Source organism: Jaculus jaculus, chromosome 6 (genome assembly GCF_020740685.1).
Source record: "Jaculus jaculus isolate mJacJac1 chromosome 6, mJacJac1.mat.Y.cur, whole genome shotgun sequence".
Lineage (NCBI taxonomy): Eukaryota > Metazoa > Chordata > Mammalia > Rodentia > Dipodidae > Jaculus > Jaculus jaculus.
The window spans coordinates 115,610,473-115,632,209 of record NC_059107.1 but is presented as its reverse complement, the minus strand read 5'-3'; the positions used below and the strand labels follow the sequence as shown (position 1 = coordinate 115,632,209).

The 21,737-nt window shown below is 39.3% G+C and overlaps 1 protein-coding gene across 1 annotated transcript in view; it reads right to left on the bottom strand.

Moving 5' to 3' along the window:
• Tph2 (tryptophan hydroxylase 2) overlaps positions 1–21,737 on the bottom strand; it is a 132,410-nt gene that overhangs the window by 33,372 nt on the left and 77,301 nt on the right. The window contains exon 9 of the mRNA XM_004650111.2: positions 19,618–19,744. Within this exon, the coding sequence (XP_004650168.1) occupies positions 19,618–19,744 (127 nt within the window). The remainder of the gene's footprint in view (positions 1–19,617; positions 19,745–21,737) is intronic.

The window sequence follows — 21,737 nt, the reverse complement described above, 5'->3', positions numbered from 1 at the left end:
TAAATGACAGATGAGTGAGGATTTCTTAGATACTGATAAGAGCACAACACCATGCCTGAGTACAATGTAAATAGCAGCATGGCATTCATGGCAAAGACAGGCATAGTATTTGTCCTTCATCCAACAGCAGGTAGGAGATGAATGTTCTCCTTGTAAAGAAGGCACTAGACATGAAGAGGTAATGTAATGTGTTTCTTTGCGTCTAAGCCGAGCACGAGCATAGGGAGTAGTAAAGCTGTCACTCAAATCCAGCTGTGCTGACCTTTACTCTCCTTTTCCCGCATTCCATCATGCCACTGACTGATGTTGGGCTCAGGAGACAATATTTTGTCTTTGCATTTTGAATTTCAAAATACAATGCCAATGCTTACACATATTAGTTAACTGTATGCTTCTTTTCTCTGTTAATCTCTGTCACTATTTTGTTTCAGCAGACTCAAATATTGAACCTTCACAGGGAAAGTGTGAATTCCCCTATGCTTCCCATAAGACATCCCAAATAGTATCATCAGGCTCTGATGAGTACCAAGAGATCTCACCTATTGACAGTGGTGGACCATGGGAACCACTTGAAGAAGGAGCAGGGTAACCCCACCATTTAGAGAATAAGGAGTTATCAAAACAGCTCTGTTATTATGAGGTTCCAAATATCTAAAATAGGTTTGTTTTGTTTTCTTTTGATTCTCAGCTGTTATATGATGACTCTCTAAGGTCCCACAGCTATGGTTTTAGCTGACAAAGAAAGGTTTGAATTTTAAAAAAAGTGACTGGGCGTGGAGGCACATGCCTTTAATCCCAGCATTTGGGAGGTAGAGGTAGGAGGATGGCCATAAGTTCGAGGCCAGCAAGAGACTACATAGTGAATTCCAGGTCAGCCTAAGCTAAAGTGAGACCCTACCTCAAAAAAAAAAAAAAAGTACAACTATTCCAGATAGCAAATAGATTTGTTTCTAAATATAGTGGTAACATAGAGCTCATGTTTAATTCCCAATAACTGCAGTGCTCTTATCATAATATAAATAGATGGCAAGCACCTCATAACCACAACAGCAAACACCACAAGTGAAATATACACAAAGACATGGAACTAAACAGCCCTCACCACAGTATTAAATGTCCTCAGAAGAGACTCAGAAGAAAGTGTGGCCTCAAAGCATCCAAGAGGAAAAAGACTGAAGAAAGATACTTGTGAAAACAATTTTTAAAAGGCAGAAGTTAGGTTACATGGGGCTACTTAAAGAATTCAGGCATTGCTTAAAAAATGATTCTACTTTTCTATATGCACAGCAGATATTAAAGTGAAAGTAATGAGTTGGAATAGATATTATTAACTTTTAATTAAGTTACTCGTTGAAATAACACACAAACTCATCATCCACCCAAACATCTCAATTAAGAACATATAAAAGTGCATTCCTTCCAGCAATTGGTCAGTTTTGTATCAAATGATCCAAACAGCTGAACTATTTCAAAGACTGAAAATGGAATAAATGAGCCCAGGCTTTATCCAAGCTTTCTGTAGCAATACTAAAGTGCTATTTTTATTGTCAACCACACTCAGAGAAAAATATAGCTGGGTTAAAGACTTTGGGCATATGAAGTTTTCCTACCTACAGCCAGGTAGATACAGAAAGATAGGATAGTCCAGGAAACAGAGTAATGTGCTTGGCAAATAAGGAAATAGTAAGAAAATCACAAGCTAAGATTACCTTTATAATAACACTTATAATATGAATTATGGCTAGTTCTTAGTTTACATTACAATAGTGCTCTCAACAGAAAAAAAAAAGTACAGGTTATACCTAGAAATTCAAACATACTTGACTCATGGTCATCAAAAGCCTCAACCAATATAAATTGCTTTAGGAAAAAATAAGTTTTTTTTTTTTTTTTTTTTTTGGTTTTTCGAGGTAGGGTCTCACACTAGTCCAGGCTGACCTGGAATTCATTCTGTCATCTCAGGGTGGCCTCACAGCGATCCTCCTACCTCTGCCTCCCGAGTGCTGGGATTAAAGGCATGCACCACGATGCCCAGCAATATTTTTTTTTTTATAAGAAAAGCACAATCAGAACTCTGTATTGTTAGTTTTCTGGTAACTTTTACTGAAAAACATATTAATTAAGGAACAGGTCTCTACTTACAATGAATTCTACCCTCAAAAAATATTCTAGGGCTGGGTAGATGGCTTAGCAGTTAAGGTACTTACCTCCAAAGCCTAAAGACCAAGATTTGAGTTCCCAAGACGCACATAAGCCACATTCACAAGGTGGTGCATGCATGTGGAGTTCCTTTGCAGTGGCTAGAGGCCCTGGTTTGCCCATCCTCTCTCTGTCTTTCTCTGTCTCTTCTCTCTCTCTCTCTCTTTCTCTCTCTCTCTCCCTCCCTCTCTCTCTCTCTCGCTCCATCTGCCTCTTTCTCTCTCAAATAAATAAAATAAATAGATAATAAAAGATATTTTTTAATATCCTATGGCTGGAGGGATTGCTCAGTAGTTAAGTCACTTGTCTGCAAAGCCTAATGACTGGGGTGCATTTCCCAAGTACCCACATAAAGCCAGATGCACAAACTGGCACATGTATCTGGAGTTTGTTTGAAACGGCTGGCAGCCCTGGAGCACTGACTCTCTGTTACTCTTCTTTCTACCTCTCCCCTGCATGCAAATAAACAAAAATACTTTTAAAAATGTTCTAGGGCCTGGGGAGATGGCCTAACAGTGAAGAGCACTTTATGTGCAAGCATGAGAGCCTGAGAAGGCTTGAAACCACCAGATATCAACCTCCAGCACTCATGTACACACAGATGGCCATGCACAACTGGAACCCCAGTCCTAGGGCAAGAGGGTGCAGCAGGCAGAGAGCACAGAATCACTGAAGTTTACTGACCAAAAAAGAAAAAGAGTAAGAGTACCTTGTCTCAAGGTAACAGATGGATGAGCGAAAGAGGACGGCCTCACATGTATGTGCACAGCACACACACAAGCATGTACCACATATGCCACACATATTCTGTACACATGTACACACACTAAAACAAATAATAAAATAAACATAAAAGAATTATAGACTTGTGGGCTGGAGAGATGGCTTAGTGGTTAAGCGCTTGCCTGTGAAGCCTAAGGACCCAGGTTCAAGGCTCGATTCCCCAGGACCCACGTTAGCCAGATGCACAAGGGGGCGCACGCATCTGGAGTTCGTTTGCAGTGGCTGGACGCCCTGGCACGCCCATTCTAATTCTCTCTCTCTCTCTTTCTCTCTCCCTCTTTCTCTCTGTATCTGTAGCTCTCAAATAAATAAATAAAAAATAAACAAAAACTTTTTTTAAAAAATGTATTATAGACTTGTATCTCCTAAACTGTGTTTCTTCAAATATTAATTGATATGGATACTAGGCTGAATTCCATTTTAAAAACATCTGCCAGATAATGTAGTATTTTCTTTTTCAAGGTCACTTTTCACAAGCAAAGACAGACAGAGAGAGAGAGAGAGAACGAGAATGGACATACCAAAGCCTCTAGCCACTGCAAACAACTCCATATGCATGTGCCACTTTGTGCATCTGGCTTTACGTGGGTACTAGGGAATTGAACCTGGGTCCTTGGACTTTGCAGACATGCACCTTAATCACTAAGCCATATCTCCAGCCCTTTTTCCCTATGTTTTTAATATTTCTAAAATAGTTCTTCATCTTTCAATGTCAAAATTTCTTTCCTGAAATTAACAAACAATAAAAGCCACTGTTTCTGGGTGTGGTGCTGCCTGCCTCTAATCTCAGCACTCTTGCTCAGGAGGCTGGGATAGGAGTATTGCTGTGAGTTTGAGGCCATAGTGGGCTGCAGAGTCAGTTCCAGGTCAGCCTAGGCTAAAGTGAGACCTGCTTCAGACAACCCCCCCCACCAAAAAAAAAAAAATACTGTTACATTAGAAGTGCTTTACATTCAATAACATCTCAGATTGGAGGAAATATGGAAAATTAACATTTATCACTATTGCTTTATAAAAGGTTTTAAAAGTCCTTTTTTTTTTTTTTTTTTTTTTTTTTTGGTTTTTCGAGGTAGGGTCTCATTCTATCCCAGGCTGACCTGTAATTCACTAAGGAGTCTCAGGGCGACCTCCTACCTCTGCCTCCCGAGTGCTGGGATTAAAGGCGTGCACCACCATGCCCTGCTTTAAAAGTCCTATACTTTAATACGAAGCTTCTTTAGTATTTCCCAAATCCATGAGCACTTCTTTTACAGAAGTCAAAGTACCATACGTGAGTCTAGCATTTTGCAAACATATTCTGGGAAAGACTGCTTAATTCCTCCATTCCTCTCTTTCTTTCTTCCTTCCTTCCATGACTTGGCTAGGACTCTGTTCTCATCAGCATTATGGAGCCCAGTAATAGAATCCCTTCAATCAGAAAATGAAGGTAAATGGGTTTAAGGATCAACAGTACTGAATGAATGACCTGAAACTCTCTGCAGAGGGAAAATTCTAATTGCGCCAAAGGCCAGCTTATTCTACTGGAGGACATCTGTGATGTCCTCATACTGATTGCTTTTTCCTAAGAGGATGTGCAGCTTTGTCTGCTGCAACTGCTTTTATGATGTGAGGAATGAAATGACTGACTTGAAGCCATCTGCATCCTGCGATGGACTGTATCATTTGATGAAAGATCCTCCCCTATATTCCCTAATATTAGGGGAAAAGAAAACCCATGTCTTTCTAGGACTCAGTCCTACATTCCCTTGATCAGTAAACTTCTGTTTTTGTATTCCTGTTCAAATGAGTAGCTTGTGTAGCAGACAAAAGAGTGTGACAGCAGATACACAACACAGGACCAGTTGCAAGAGTCTACTTTCAGGGTTTGAACAAGTACGTCATAAATTCATCTCACACAGATGATATCTATAAAATAATATGGGTTTTTTTAGAAGAAAGCTTCCAAAGTAAAGAAACAAAGTTGGAAGATGATTGTGTGCCTCAAGCATGTATGACTGGCCCCGTCCCTTCCTTCTTCTGCTACCAAAGGCGGGCTCTGGACCAGCAACATCAGTGCCATCTGGACCTTCTCATGAATGCTGACTCTCTGACCTCTCCTAGAATCCACATTTTAACAAGAACGCCAAGTGACTTTGTACACATTACAATTTAAAAATCACTGACCTTTAGGATATATAATCTTGGTCTGGATTTCCATTTACTATCGGTTAGAAGCCATGTGCCATAATAGCAAGCATTAACTTGTAAAGGTTGGTAAATTACAAATTATATTTGTCTACTTGACATGCAAATGATTTTTTGTATAGTATAAAAAATAACGGGCTGGAGAGATGGCTTAGCGGCTAAGCGCTTGCCTGTGAAGCCTAAGGACCCCGGTTCGAGGCTCCGTTCCCCAGGTCCCACGTTAGCCAGATGCACAAGGGGGCGCACGCGTCTGGAGTTCGTTTGCAGAGGCTGGAAGCCCTGGCGCGCCCATTCTCTCTCTCTCCTTCTATCTGTCTTTCTCTCTGTGTCTGTCGCTCTCAAATAAATTAATTAATTAATTAATTTAAAAAAAGTAACAGCAGAAAAATCTTTAAAAAAAAAATAAATAACAAGATTACAAATTCAGGCCAGGCATGGAAGGTAGAGGTAAGAGGATCCAGAGTTCAAAGTGTTCACTTCATAATAAGTCCAAGGTCAGCATGGGTTACATAAGACCCTGTCTGAAAAATAAGTTATAGCTTTACTGTCTACAGGAACATAAACCATTTTTATAACTAATTCTGGAATTCAGTGACTACACATTTTCAGTTCCTCAAATTCTTCTTTGAACTAGATTTACCATCCTACTTTTCCTTCACTAATGAATTAAATGCATGTATGGATTAAGTACATGTATGGCACATGCTAAAGTCATATGTATAACTGTGAAATTAATGGCATATGTATAATTGTATAGTCAATATGCCATATGTATAACTATATAATCAAGTAATTGTATAACTGAATGTTATCATTCAAAACAAGTTGCCTTTTGTATACAATAAGTATAGTATCCATCTTGTTTTAGAAAAAAGTATTCTGCGGGCTGGAGAGATGGCTTAGCGGTTAAGCCCTCACCTATGAAGCCTAAGGACCCCGGTTCGAGGCTCGGTTCCCCAGGTCCCACGTTAGCCAGATGCACAAGGGGGTGCACGCGTCTGGAGTTCGTTTGCAGAGGCTGGAAGCCCTGGCGCGCCCATTCTCTCTCTCTCCCTCTATCTGTCTTTCTCTATGTGTCTGTCGCTCTCAAATAAGTAAATAAAAAATGAACAAAAAAAAATTAAAAAAAAAAAGAAAAAAGTATTCTGTTGTCTAACAATTAGCTAGCTGAGAACATACAGAATGAAATAAATATGATACATATAATATAGATGGATATTACATCATCTTCTCCCTGTAGCTTTGTGTCATTTAATATAAAATCTAACTTCAGAGACAAGGGCCAGCCATGAAAGCCTGTAGTTCTGTTTCTCCTTGTTGACCTGATTCATTGCCAAAAAAAAAAAAAAAAAAAAAAGCTTCAGTTTTGTTTTAATTTTGCATCTAAAAGCCTTTATGGCTAATCTATTTCCTCCAGTTCTCCATAGTCTCTAAAACTCTTTTCTATCTCATATCAGGCTATTTTGCTGATGTTTCTACCTACCTGGCCACTGAAGGCATTTAACTTTCCAGCACTAATATATAGTCTATTAAATCCACTTTAGCCAGTATTACAATAGGAAATGGCTAGTCTCAAAACTGTAACAGACTCTAAGCAGCCCTTATTGGAAACATTTTTGCATATCTATCATGTACAGACCTGGGACAGCTATGAGGAGTAAGAAAAATAAATGTAGCAGCCAAAACCAATGGCCTTATTCATTACCCACCAGAGGGCAAATTATTTACATGTATAACAATGCATTCCAAATACATTTTCCAGGCATCATCATCAATTTCCTCAGATATAAAAGAGGTTCATTTAAATGGTTCTCAGGGCATAAAAACCATTGCCCACAGAAAACAGCAAAGATAGCTTCATTCTCAAAATGAAGCATTATTAAAATGTCAAAATAAATATCAAGCAGAAGTGTAGCAAGGAGATATAGGATTTACAGGCAATCAAACCTGGTCTCTCTGAAAATCAGACCCAGAAGTCCATAAGTAGCCTTGAACAAAACAGAGTTTTGCAGTGCCAATTAGTCCTAGTAGTTTTCTTCCTTAGATGGGCTTGTTGACAGTGAGTCACAAAAAGTTAGTAAGTGTCGGCTTTCACTAGGCATGACTTGCTTTTTATAAGTGCTTAAATTCACTAAACAAGGAAAAACAGGTACTATATAAACAGAGGCATGAATAATAGAAATCTCACCCAGAGTAAAAGACTAATACAGCCCGCCTCATTGTTCTGCATAAACAATGATGCCGCAGTTTTCCATTTGTCCTCTCTATGGATTTTTCTCCTTTGGTTCATCTCATCTCTCATTTTCCTCTAGTACTACTTCTTCGAGGAACTTAATGCAAACAAGTTTGGAAAAACGACTAACAATCCCTCCATTTCTCATCCAGCCTAGCCAACCACCACTCTCTCCCACCACACCCCTGCCAGTAAGGGTTCAACTCTTCAGCTCTTAGTCTTTGCAAGTGAGTCATTAAATTTGCCTTCTAGCTTCAGTATATTGTTTGAAAGTCATTAATATGCATGTTATCCAACAGGCTATTTATTCCAGACTTTACTTTGAAATTGCCTGGTTGGAATCTGTGTTTTCTTTCAAGAATCCATCTTCTGGTAGTTTGCCACTCGTTTTGTTTTCAACTGAGATGGGATTTAGTTCCAGAAGTCAACAGCAATTTTAGAACAGTTTCAGGAAAAATCACCCCAGCCTTCTCACACTGGGTATCTTTCCCCAGACCCTCCACATCATGCAGAAAATCTTTTACAAATCTCTCTTTGGCTTGCCACACTTCAAAGTAATAGCCAGTTTAAAAAATTGGAAAGAATTGGAGCTGTAAGGCTCATGAGAGAGAAAATCTAAGAGAATTATGGTGGGGGCTCAAGCCATTATCAAGGAAAAAGAAATGAACAAAATAGGCAAGAGCAGGGTCTCTCTCTCTCTCTCTTTCTCTCCCTCTATCTCACATACGCACTGTCTCTATTGCATTTAGAGGAGACTCAAAGTGTGTTGCATTAAAGTCTTTGTCAGTTTATACTGTGACTTGTCTATTTTTATACTTTAACTGTCAAAACCACTGAAAGACTACAAGCAGCTTGTCCTCCGCCATGGACCCTTGATCCCCCATCATCTGTCTGCCATCATTTCATATAAAGAGAAAACTATCTCTTTTAGCTTATGCCTTTGGATCCCAGTCTCCAACAATGAACCCAGAACTCTCCCACAGCAGAGACAGATTGGCCTTAAATCCACCTATCCCATGTTTCTGTTTACATATACAGAGAGCAAATTATACTGATCTGGGTTTCCTGTGGCTTTGTGACTTCTCTTTCTGCCACTCCCTCATGGTACCTGACATTCTATAACCACTTAAATAATGCTGGTTAACTTGAATTGTTTTTTGCAGAAAAGGAGGAAAAGACAATGAGAACAGGAAAAAGAAAAAGAGAAACATATGACAGAGACCTAATGATCCCCACAAAATGGAAGTGGTTTTAGCTGTTGGAGCTAGGACAATCCAAAGTCAAGTATATAGGAATTACACCAAGATATGTAAGTTCCTAAAATAGGATTACTCATCCCAAACATTTGTGACCCTTGTCACAGATGTTTCAAAACCTAAATATTAAAATTTTTTAGCAAGTATAAATGTAAAAACAAAGCATAATGCTCCAAAGATATCCATGCCCCAGTCCCCAGAACAAATCAATGGCCCTCACAGAAGCTGATTATAGGTGTGGGTCTTGGGATATGGGAAAGTAATCATAAATGAGCCAGATAGGCCAGGCTCCACCATGGTTTCTTTTTAGAAGAGAAATATTTCACCAGTCTAATACTTCTAACAAAGTAGGAAACAGGGGCTGGAGAGGTGGCTCACCAGTTAAGATGCTTATCCTTAAAGCCTAACAACCAGAGTTCAATTCCCCAGTACCCACATAAAGCCAGATGCACAGTGGCACATGTGTCTGGAATTCATTTGCTGTGGCTGGAAGCCCTGGCATGCCCATATTATCTCCCCCTCCCCCAAGCATGGTGGCACACATCTTTAATCCCAGCACTTAGGAGGCTGAGGTAGGAGGATCATTGTGAGTTCAAGGCCAGCCTGAGACTAATTCCAGGTCAGCCTGAGCTAGAGAAAGACCCTAACTCAAAAAACAAAACAAAAAAAGTATACAATAGGGTTGGGGAGATTGCTCAGCAGTTAAAGGCACTTTCTTGCAAAGCCTACCAGCCTGAGTTCAGTTCCTCAGTACCCACATAAGGCAAGATGCACAAAGTAGCATATGCATCTGGAGTTTGTTTGCAGTAGCAATATGACCTGGTGTGTGACAAGTTTATGAATCACTGACCTCACTAGTAAATTCTTTTGGACCATAAAACTTACTAGCTTGAAGATAGCCAGACTCTTGGAGTTATCAGACCGCCTAGGAAAACGCCCCAATCCCCTCTCAGTGGATGATCAGAAAACAAAAGGCTCATTTTTCCCATTATTCACTCCCACAGTAAAGTAAACAGTGGATACAGACAACCTAAAGTTTGTTTAGCCCTACCTCCACTGCCCCCATCTTGGGCTGTCCTGAACCCTAACTCCTTACAACTCCCAATCAACTACTCATGGGAGCTACCATTCTCATTTCCCATGGGAAAAGGCTGCCCCTCTGTGTACTACCTTAAAGTCTGTGGTGTTGAGGTTGGCTCTTCTCTCTTTCTTTTCATTCCTCATGTTGCTTTGGTCAATCCCAAATTCTAACAGTATACCCACTCGCTCATTCTCTCTCTCTTTGTTTATTTTTATCTTTCCTTACCTCCCTCTGTGTCTCCTTACCATTCCTCACTCCCTCTTTCCCTCTCTCCCTCTCTCTCTGCTTGCAAATAAATGGATAAAAGTATTTTACAGTGAGAGACAGAAGCTATACTAAAATTAAGAAGTCTAAGGTGGGACTTCTGGTTAAGATGATGGCATAGTAACCATGCCAAAGTTGCCTAGAGAGGGAAAAGAAAATAGCAAAATACACTCTTCTACTAAAAAATGAAGGTGTATAAGAAATTATCAACTACAGCAGAGAAGGAGGAGAGATCCAGAGCATCTAGAGCCCACAGAAGCAGGCAGAAGCGGCTCCAGCAGTGGTGGCACCAGGTCCGCATGGCCATGGTCCCCAGGCTCTGCCTGAGCCACAGAAAAAGCCAGGTGAGGGAATTTTCCACGCATACCAGGCTCCTTGCAAGCTCAAGAAACCTGAAGAGGAGTACAGCAGGGACCTGCAGAGCAGCTAGTGAGGAAGAGGATCACAGGCACCAGTAGTACAACTTCAGCCAACATCCACAGCCTCCCCTCCCCCCACTGCCAGCGCAAATGCCAGCGCCCAACAGAGACCTGGGGAAGGGAACTCAGTTACACAGCTCAGAGCACCAGGGATCAGAGCTTCAACCCACCAACAGAGCCAGCCTACCTGAGCCCACAGTGTAGCAAAGAGGGACCCAAGTGGGCGGCAGCACAGCTGAGACCAAAGCCATCCCAAAAGGTAACTGGGCTTACACCAGCTCAGTACCCACCAAATAAGCCTGGTATATAGGCTGGCATCAGAAGTGCTAAGTCACCTTCCATGTCAGTAAATTATGTGTTAAATCTGATGAATGGTCAGATTTTCCGTTCTTAAATAAGTTATATTTGAGGGTTGTCACATGTTGCTTCCTCATTTATAGTGTCTTTTTCTCCTCTTCTGTCATTCATTGGGGCAGGGTCTCACTCAGTCACCAGCTAACCTTGGAACCTTCTACAGACCAGAAACCTCATCCTCCCAGTAGAAAGGATTAAGGGTATGGGGCAACACACATCCTATGGACTTTGACTTTGTTAGAGGATCTCTTTGTTTTAATACCTACTCTTGCATAAATACTGTGTGCTGGTTTTCATTGAATGTGTATGTTGTTCAGTTAAATTTTATAATTTTCCTGTATTTTGTTCCACCCAGCCTAGTAGAATACTCACATAGCAGGTAAACCCAACACCTAGGGTCACTTTTGTGGTTACTCTGAGAGTGTTTTAAGAGCTACACCTAGAATTTAGGCTCCTATCCTGAAGATATATAATATCAGGTTGGCTGATAATCTAAGAATACTGACAGCAAGTAAGAAACCTGAGCATCATATTAATTCCAGTTGTAAAAATCTCTACATTATAATGCAAGAAACTAAAAAAAAAAAAAGGCAATATAATTCCACCAAAAATTTCAAATCCATCAGAAATGACTTCCAATGAGACTGGCTAATAGGAAATGCCTGAGAAAGATTTCAAAAGAATGATTATAACTATGCTCAAAGAAATCAAAGAGGAGACCAAAGGAATCAAAGACACAGGAAACGAATTAAATGAAATAAGGAGGTCAATACAAGAAAGGAATAAGGAAATAGAAATAATAAAGAAAAACCAATCAGAAATAATATCAAAGCCGGGCATGGTGGCACACGCCTTTAATCCCAACACTCGGGAGGCAGAGGTAGGAGGATCACCATGAGTTCGAGGCCACCCTGAGACTCCTTAGTGAATTCCAGGTCAACCTGGGCTAGAGTGAGACCCTACCTCAAAAAAAAAAAAAAAAAATTAATGAAAAACACAGCAAGTCAAATTTAAAAAAAAAAAAAAAAAACTCTGTAGAAAGTCTCACCAATAGAATGGATGAAGGCAAGAACAGAATACCTAAACTAGAAGACCAGGTGACAGATCTAATATAGCCCAATACAGAGTAAGACAAGTTAATAGGAAGGCATGAATAGGAATTTCAAGGTATTTGGGACACTATAAAAAGATCAAACATAAGAATTCAAGGAATTAAAAAAAAAAGATTTCAGGGAATAGTAGAAGGAGAATTTCACTCCAAAGGCATAGTAGGCATTTTAAACAAAATCACAGAAGAAAATTTCCTCCAAATTGGGAAAGAGATACCAATGCAGGTACAGGAAGCATTTAGAAACCAAACATACAGAACCTGGAACCTTCCCTTGCCATATTATAATTAAACTACCAAACACACAAACCAAAGGAAATATGTTAGAAAAAACATGTCACTTATAAAGGCAAGCCCATCAGGATAACATCTGATTACTCAACACAAACTTTAAAAGTCAGAAGGGCTTGGAATGAGGTATTCCAAGTTCTGAAAGACAACAACTGTCAATCAAGAATACTTTACCCAACAAAGCTATCCATACAAATTCATGGAAAAATAAGGACATTCCACAACAAAAAAACAGGCAAAAGAAATATATTACAACCCCGCCAGCTCTACAGAAAATGCTTGAAGGGATTCTCCACACTGAAGAGAAAGGAAAGCACACATATGAGGAAACAAGGAAAAATAAATCATATTTGAAAAACAATGTAAGAGTGGAAAGGAGGAAAAGGAAGCACTACAAAACAAGAAGAATTGGCAAGTGGCAAGTACCAATACATACCTTTCAATAATAGCTCTTAATACAAATGGCCTCAATGCCCCAACCAAAAGACAGGCTTGCAGATTGGATTAAAAGGCAGAATCCTTGTGTTTGTTGCCTCCAAGAAACTCATCTCTCCATAAAAGACAGACACACAGACACTATCTTAGAGTGAAAGGATATAAAACAGTATTCCAAGCAAATGGGCCTAGGAAACAAGCAGGTGTTGCTATCCTAATATCTAACAGGACAGACTTCAAACCAACATTAGTGAGAATAGATAAAGAAGGTCACTTTATGCTGATTAAAGGGAAAATTCAACAGGATATTACAATTCTAAACATGTATGCACCTAACATGGGAGCTCCCAATTTCATCAAACAAACACTATTAGACTTAAGGGTTAATAGTGTTTGTTTGTTAAGACCTTGGAAAAAGAAGAAGAAGGGAAACCAAAAATCAGTAGATGGGAAGAAATAAGAAAGATTAGGGCCAAAATTAATGAAATAGAAACAAAAAAAATCAATAAAACAATGTGTTGCCTCTTTGAAAGGGTAAACAAGGTTGATAAACCTTTATTAAATCTGATGAAAAGAGAGAAGAGACACTAATTAATAAAATTAGAGATGAAAAAGGCACCATTACAATAGATAACAAAGAAATTCAGAAAAATCATAAGAACATACTTTAAGATTATATACTCTACTAAGTTAGAAAATATGAAAGAAATAGATGATTTCCTAGATTTATATGACCTACCAAAATTAACTCAAAATGAGATAAACCATTTAAATAGACCTATAACAAGTACAGAGATCCAGATAGTTATAAAAAAATCTACCAACTAAAAACAAGTCCAGGCTCAGATGGATTCACTGGTGAATTTTACCAGACCTTCATGGAAGAACTAACACCAATGTTTCCCAGACTTTTTCATACAATAGAATAGGAAGGAATAATACTGAACTCTTTCTATAAAGCCAGCATCACCCTAATACTAAAACCAGACAAAGACAACAAAAGAAAATTACAGACCAATCTCTCTCATGAACATAGTTATAAAAATTCTGAACAAGGGCTGGAGAGATGGCTTAGCGGTTAAGCGCTTGCCTGTGAAGCCTAAGGACCCCGGTTCGAGGCTCGGTTCCCCAGGTCCCACGTTAGCCAGATGCACAAGGGGGCGCACGCGTCTGGAGTTTGTTTGCAGAGGCTGGAAGCCCTGGCGCACCCATTCTCTCTCTCTCCCTCTACCTGTCTTTCTCTGTGTGTCTATGGCTCTCAAATAAATAAATAAATAATTAAATAAAAAATTAAAAAAAAAAAATTCTGAACAAGCCAGGAGTGGTGGCGCACGCCTTTAATCCCAGCACTCAGGAGGCAGAGGGAGGAGGATCGCCGAGATTTCGAGGCCACCCTGAGACTACATAGTGAATTCCAGGTCAGCCTGAGCCAAAGTAAGACCCTACCTTGAAAAAAAAAAAAATCCTGAACAAAATATTGTCAAACAACATACAAGAATATATCAGAAAGATTATTCACCGGGACCAAGTAGGCTTTATCTCAGAGATGCAGAGATGGTTCAACATATACAAATCAATGAATGTAATACACTATCTAAATGTAATGAAGGACAAAAATCACATGATCATCTCAATAGATGCAGAAAAGGCATTTGACAAAGTCCAACATCCTTTTATGATAAAAGCCCTACACAAACTGGGAAAAGAACATATCTCAACATAATAAAGGCTGTTTATGACAAACCTACAGCCAACATAATATTAAATGGGGAAAAACTTGAAGCTTTTCCACTAAATTCAGGAACAAGACAAGGGTGTCCACTGTGCCCACTTTTATTTAATATAGTACTGTAAGTCTTACCTATAGCAATAAGGCAAGAGACACTCATAACAGGGATACAAATTGGAAAGGAAGAGATCAAGTTATCATTATTGGTAGATGCTATGATTCTATACATAAAGGACCCTAAAGATTCTACCAGCAAACTGTTAGAGCTTATAAACACTTTTAGCAATGTATCAAGATACAAAATAAACACACAGAAATCAGTGGCCTTCCTACATACTAGCAGCAATAATGAAGAGGATGAAATCAGGGAATCTCTCCCATTCACAACTGCCTCAAAAAAAAAAAAAAAAAAAAGTATCTTGGAATAAACCTAACCAAGAAAATGAAGGATCTCTACAATGAGAACTTTAAAACACTCAAACAAAAAATTACAGAAGACACTAGAAAATGGAAAGACATCCCATGTTCTTGGATTGGAAGAACCAATATTGTGAAAATGTCAATCTTACCAAAAGCAATCTACATATTTAATGCAACCCCCATCACAATTCCAATTGCATTCTTCACCAAAATAGAAAAAATAATCCTAAAATTTACTTGGAAGCACAAAGAAAAACTCGAATATCTAAAACAATTTTGAGCAACAAAAAAATCTGGTAGTATCACCATACACAATTTTAAATTATATTATAAAGCCATAGTAATAATAACAGCATGGTACTGGCACAAAGACAGACACATAGATCAATGGAACAGAATAGAGGACCCAGATGTTATCCAGGCAGCTATAGCCATCTGATTTTTGACAAAAATGCCAAAAAAAAAAAAATTTTACTGGAGAAAAGACAGCCTTTTCAACAAGTGGTTCTGGGAAAACTGGATATCTATATATAGAAGAATGAAAATAGATCCTTGTCTTTCTCCATACAAAAGAATCAAGCCCAAACTTGATCAGGGACTTTAATATCACACCTGAAACTCTGAAACTGCTAGAGGAAAAAGCAGAGGAAACCTTTTAACATGTTGGTATAGGCAACAACTTTCTGAATATAACCCCAGCTGCTCAGGATAAAACCACTAATCAACCACTGGGATCTCAAGAAATTACAAAGCTTTTTTACAGCAAAGGTCACTGTGAATAGAGCAATTAGACAACCTACAGAATAAGAGACAATCCTTGCCAACTATACATCTGACAACAGATTAATATCTAGGATATATAAAGAACTAAAAACACAAAACAATAAGAAATAAACAACCCAATTAAAAAATGGGCTAAGGAACTAAATAGAGTGTTCTCAAAAGAAGAAATACAGATAGCATATAAACATCTTTTTAAAATGTTGTATATCCTTAGTCATTGGGGAAATGCAAATTAAAACTACTTTGAGATACCATCATCCCCCCGCCCCTCCTCCCCCCCCCCCCCCCCCCCCCCCGTCAGAAGGGCTATTATCAAGAAAACAAATGACAATAAATGTTGGCAAGGGTGTAGAAATAGGGAACCTTCTACACTGTTGGTGGGAAAGTAATCTGGTACAGCCATTGTGTAAATCAGTGTGGAGGTTTTTGAGACAACTAAAAATAGATCTACCATATGATCCAGTTATAGTACTCCTAGATATATAACCTAATGATCTTCTCACTACCTTAGAGATACTTGCACAACCATGTTTATTGCTGCTCTATTCACAATAGCTAGGAACTGGAACCAGCCTAGGTGTCCTTCAACAGATGAATGGATAACAAAGATGTGGTATATTTACACAATGGAGTTCTATTCAGCAGTAAATAAAAGAAAAAAAATGAAATTTGCAGGGAAATGGATGGATCTGGAAAAGATTATACTAAATGAGGTAACCCAGGCCCAGAAAGCCAAACATCACATGTTCTCTCATATGTGGATCCTAGCTACAAATGTTTAGACTTGTGTGTGAACTGGAACCAAAAATAGGTAACAGAGGCCAGTAAGCTAAAAAAAAAAGGCTAAAAGGGAGGAAGGAGATGGTATTATATATATGTAAGTAGAACAGATTACAGGGAGTGGAATGGCCTAAGTAAAGCAATGGGAAGAGATTAAAGAAAAGAAGGGTGGGAGGAAGGTCAATCAAAATTCAGGATATTCTGAACAAGACATATGAAAATCTGGTTTTTGGATAATGGCACATCCAGAAGCCATACTAGAAAATTTTCAGTGCCAGGGATGGGATACCTTCCAGTGAATTGTTGGCCAGGGAGGTCCATGTTGCCTCCAGAACATTATAGGCTATTGCCAAGGCCCTTGGTTTCACACAAGAAACAGATGGCAAAACCCTAATGCTGAAGATTCCACATGACTGGGCAGCAAGGTCACTGAGAAATTAAACTGGGGCTGAGCTGAAAACTTTCTCCCTATAGAACAGCCAACTGAAAGCTAGAAAAAGCTGTACTGCATGTAGCCCTATGGGAGAAAGAAGTCATCAGTGGTTTAAAAAAAAAAAAAAAACAGTGGATATTGGAAGCCTCAAGTTTGGCCAGACAGACCAAATGACCAAACAAGTGCAAGAGTGGCATGTCTGTTCTGGGGGGAAACAACTGCTCTTTAATCGGACTGAAGGCCTGCTCTAGGGGAGGAAATACATGCCTGGTACTGAAAATCTAATCAAAAGCCTATGGCAGGGGAGGTCATGAGCCTTAGGGGTATAAAGCCTGCTCTTATCTGGCTAAGTGCATATATTATGTTCACCAAACTTCACTATAAGCACTCCACGAAATGTTCATATTCAGATATTAATGCTACTCTCACTTTTGGTTAGAGAAGCTTCTTTTTTCATATGGGGATAACCAATGGAATGACCCAAAAGGCAACACAGTGCTAAGAAGAAGGGACAGAGGAGTGCCCAACACTGAAACATCTCTATCACATCCTCCAAGGCTTAGAGGTCCATTGCAGAAGAGTGGCAGAAAGAATGTCAAAGGAAAAGTATGGCTCCTTACAGTGCAACTGTCCAGACAGAAATTGGCCTCAATATCCATGACTTCACAGTGCCTAGCAATACCTTCACAAGACCTTCTTAATAGGAGGAAAAGACGATGACATTAAAATAAAAGAGAGACTAACAGAGAGGGGGCGGGGGTATGATGGATAGTGGAATTGTGAAGGGGAAAGTGGGGAAAAGGGGAATTATCATGATTTATTATCTGTAAGTATAGAAGTTGTCAATAAAAATATACATTAAAAAAGAAGTGCAAGATAAAACTCATTTCTTATTGGGAGTAAGAATATGTAATGTGCCATTAATATGTGTCTGTATCAACTGCACACAATCAAAGATGCCTTTTTCTTCACCTGGTAGCCTTGCTCATATGAGCTGTCTGGTCCTTGTGATTTAGATCTGCAGCCACCTGGGTGGAGGTGGTGTCAATGGGAAGACCACAGAGTCCAAGCCTAAGGAGTAGTGGTGAATTTGGAGTTCCAGTCTAAAGATAGGCAAAGTGCCTGAGTTCTGCTGGGGTTCCTGAGCTTCCTTTTTAGTGGTAGCTTGTGGCTTTCTCTCTCACTCTGCTTGGACCTGTGAAAGTGGGCCAGTTTCTTGTGCCATTATGGGACTTCCCTGGATCTGAAAGCTTCAATAAGTATACCTTCTTCTATAACTGTGCCTGGTTTGAAAGTTCATCCCAGTGAACTGAGGCTGTCTACCACAGTAACTGACCTTACTAAACTTATTTCTTTTCTTGGGCTCTGAAATGGGGCTAAAATCAGGTATATAAGCTTTCTAGGTCTGACTCTTTAACATCTTTTATATAAATCTAATACCCCTCCTTTCCTCTTATATCACTTGTTTTTAGAAGAATGTTACTGATATCTGAACATCTTTTTTTTTTTTTTTTTTTTTTTTTTTTTTTTTTTTTTTTGAGGTAGGGTCTCACTCTAGCCCAGGCTGACCTGGAATTCCCTATGTAGTCTCTGAGTGGCTTTGAACTCATGTTGATCCTCCTATGTCTGCCTACCAAATGCTGGGATTAAAGGCACGTGCCACCACACCCAGCTCCATAACACCTATTTAATCTTTCTGGTTATGTATTTAGAATAACTATTGAGTCTGAGTTTTTTACTGCTATCTCCTATCACATCTCTGACTATACTATCAACTAGAGCTAATCCCAGGTATAGTTCTACTTTGTCATGACGAATATTTCCATCGGATGCAGCAAACTATATCCCATAAGCCAAATCTGACCCAATTCTAGCTTTTATAAATACAGTTTTATTGGAACATGCCATACTCATTCACTTATTTGTTTTGGGGGGTGTTGTGGCTGTTTTTGTACAATAGCAGCTAAACTGAGTACTTATGACAGAGATTATATGACTTCCAATCCCAAAATATTGACTAGCTCTTTGTGTCTAGCTGATCCCTGAACAACAAGAATAAAATACAAGTAGATAATAAGCTAATAAGTTCATTGCTTTTTCCAAATGCCAACACAGGAAGGGTGAAGCCATGCACTCTCTGTCCAGAACACTGGCCTCTAATTCACAGTTAATGACTATGAAATTTTCTTTACCTTATAAGTGAACATAGAATAATGTTTTTTGAATTCGCAAACCACTTTTTATACTTTATTTATTTATTTATTTATTTATGAGAGAGAGAAAATGGTTGGGCCAGGACGTCTAGCCACTGTAAACAAACTCCAGACACATGCATGGCTCAGGGAAATTTTGCAGAAGAGGGGGTGGAAAGAATGTCAGAGCCACATGTTGGGTCATGATATACAGAGACATTTATCATACCCATAACTGTGGGCTAACCCCACAATGCACGACCCATATACATCAACAAGGAGGGGCCAATGAGGAGGGGGTAGGTCATGGATGAGCCTAATAATGGTACCAAACTGCCTGTATTTGCTGAATAGAAAACTAATTTTAAAAAAAGTAAAAAGAAAAAAATGTGTATCTGCCTTATGTGGGTACTGGGGAACCAAACCTGGGTCCTTAGGCTTCATAGGCAAGCACCTTAACCACTAGACCATCTTGCCAGCCCACAAATTACTTTTTAATAAGAATTTCATTGACAATTTTCATGTAAATTGCTTTTTACATTGTTACACTTTCACACATGTATATAATGCTTTTTGATCACCCTCCCTTCAGCTACCCTTCCTTTTCCCCCCTCCCCATCCCCTCAACCCTTCTTCTTCTGTAAACAATTTTTTGAGGTGAACATTAACTCACTGTGGCTAGTTTCTGAACATCTTCATCAGATGCTCCCAGAGATGCCAGGCCAATTTCTTGTGAAAACTGAGCAAACTTGGGATCTGCAAGTAGTGGAACATGCCCCAAGAGTTCATGGCATGTGTCTCTGAGGAAAACAAAAACATGACAAAGGCATGTTACATAAAAATCTTGACACTGAACTATAGAACAAGGCTTAAAGTCCTAAAAGTCACCTTGTTGTGGCAATCACTTTGAACCTCTGAAATCCACATACATCTTCACCATCAATGGCAGCTCAAGGCAAATGATATATACTTTTAATAAAATAAAAAGGTATGATGTTTAAAATATATTTATTTATTAGAGAGAGGGGAGACAGAGAGAGAATTGGCATGCCAGGGCCTCCAGACACTGCAAACAAACTCCAGACATATGTGCCACCTTGAGCATCTGGTTTATATGGGTTCTGGGAAATGGAACCTAGATCTTTAGGCTTTGCAGGCAAGTTCTTTAACTGCTAAGCCATCTCTCCATCCCAATCCGTAACTGTTTTATGGGGGAGGTTGTTGCTTTTTAATTTTGTTTTGAGATGGCAAAGCCCTGCTATGTAGCCCAGGTTAGCCTTGAACTTGCAATCCTCCCACCTCTAGCCTCCCTGGTGCTGAGGTCACAAGCACACCCCATCATCTCAGCAAGCCACTATTATTGTCAAGTGTTTACTATGCGCAGAGCTCATGGTGTTCTATCTTACACATAACATCTTTTCATCCTCAAGAAAACCTTAGAAATTAAAGTTAATTCCTTAGCACAATAACCAAAAGAACAGGATGGACAACTGCAGTAGTCAAGTTTGGCACACTGCCTGTTTTCATGAAAAAAGTTTTATTGAAACATTCCCATTTATGCATTGTCGTTGGTCACTTTTATCAGCTCCCTGCATCCCATGTACACGTGGGCAGAGGCCAGAGGAAGACACCAGCTGTCCTTATCTATTACTTTTCCACTTTATATCCTCTATATTCTCTCACTGAACCTAGAACTCACCAGTTTTTGGAAAGGCTGGATGATTAGAGAGTCCCAGTAATCAGTCTCCCTCTCTCTCTCTCTCTCTCTCTCTCTCTCTCTCTCTCTCTGCCCCCACAGCACTGGGGATCATAGTGACAGGAGATAAAAGTTGGCCAGTCAGCTTAGGGGTGACCAGACCCCAAAGTAATAGATTTTTCTTGGCTAAATGTAGCAATTGTCCTTAGGTCTATAGGGGAAAACCTAAGTCATTATACTTCTACAAGTCAGAAATGTCAGAAGGATCTAGTGTTTCTTTATCTCTAACCCCTTAGAGAGTTCTTCCAAGAGAATTAAAATTCCTGGGAAGATTGCCCTTTTCCAGAGATCCTGACTCCAGACAACTGAAGTCAAGACAAATTGGCTAAACTAGCCACCCACTCATGGGACTCATTAAAAATCCCAGCCTGTGGAAGCCCTGGCACGCCCATTCTCTCTCTCTCCCTCTATCTGTCTTTCTCTCTGTGTCTGTCGCTCTCAAATAAATAAATAAAAATTTTTAAAAAAAAAATCCCAGCCTGAATCTCCAGGTGGGTTTCTCAAAGACCCTCTTGCCTCCCTGGCAAGAGCTTTCTTTGCCTATGACAGTTTATTTTGTAGTCATATTGCTTAGGGAGGGAATCAGAGTCACTGAATTATATAGCATAAGGAGGATTTAAATGTTATCAAAGCTTTGCACTTATCTGAGATGAAATGAGAAAGGGAGATAAAGAAAACAAGTATACTGAGCTATCATTTACTAAATACAATACTTGAGAATTTTAATATTGTATTTGTAATTCAACCTTAACTTTCAAGGAGGCTTCATGAAACCCATTTGTCCAGTGAGGAAACTAAAATTCAGTAAACTAAATAATGTTTTCTAAGGTCATAATTTTTGTAAAAGAAAGACAAAATTTGAAATAAATTTAGTGGAATCAAAACTTTGTTCTTTTAGTTTGCAGATAGGGCATGAGTGAAGGTGGCATGGTTTAGGTGTAGGGAGAGCTTAACCAAGATGGTTAGCACAAGAAAAAAAGAATTAGTATGTCCTGAGTCCTTTCTCCTGTCACTCACTAGTTCTCAGCCTTCAAAAT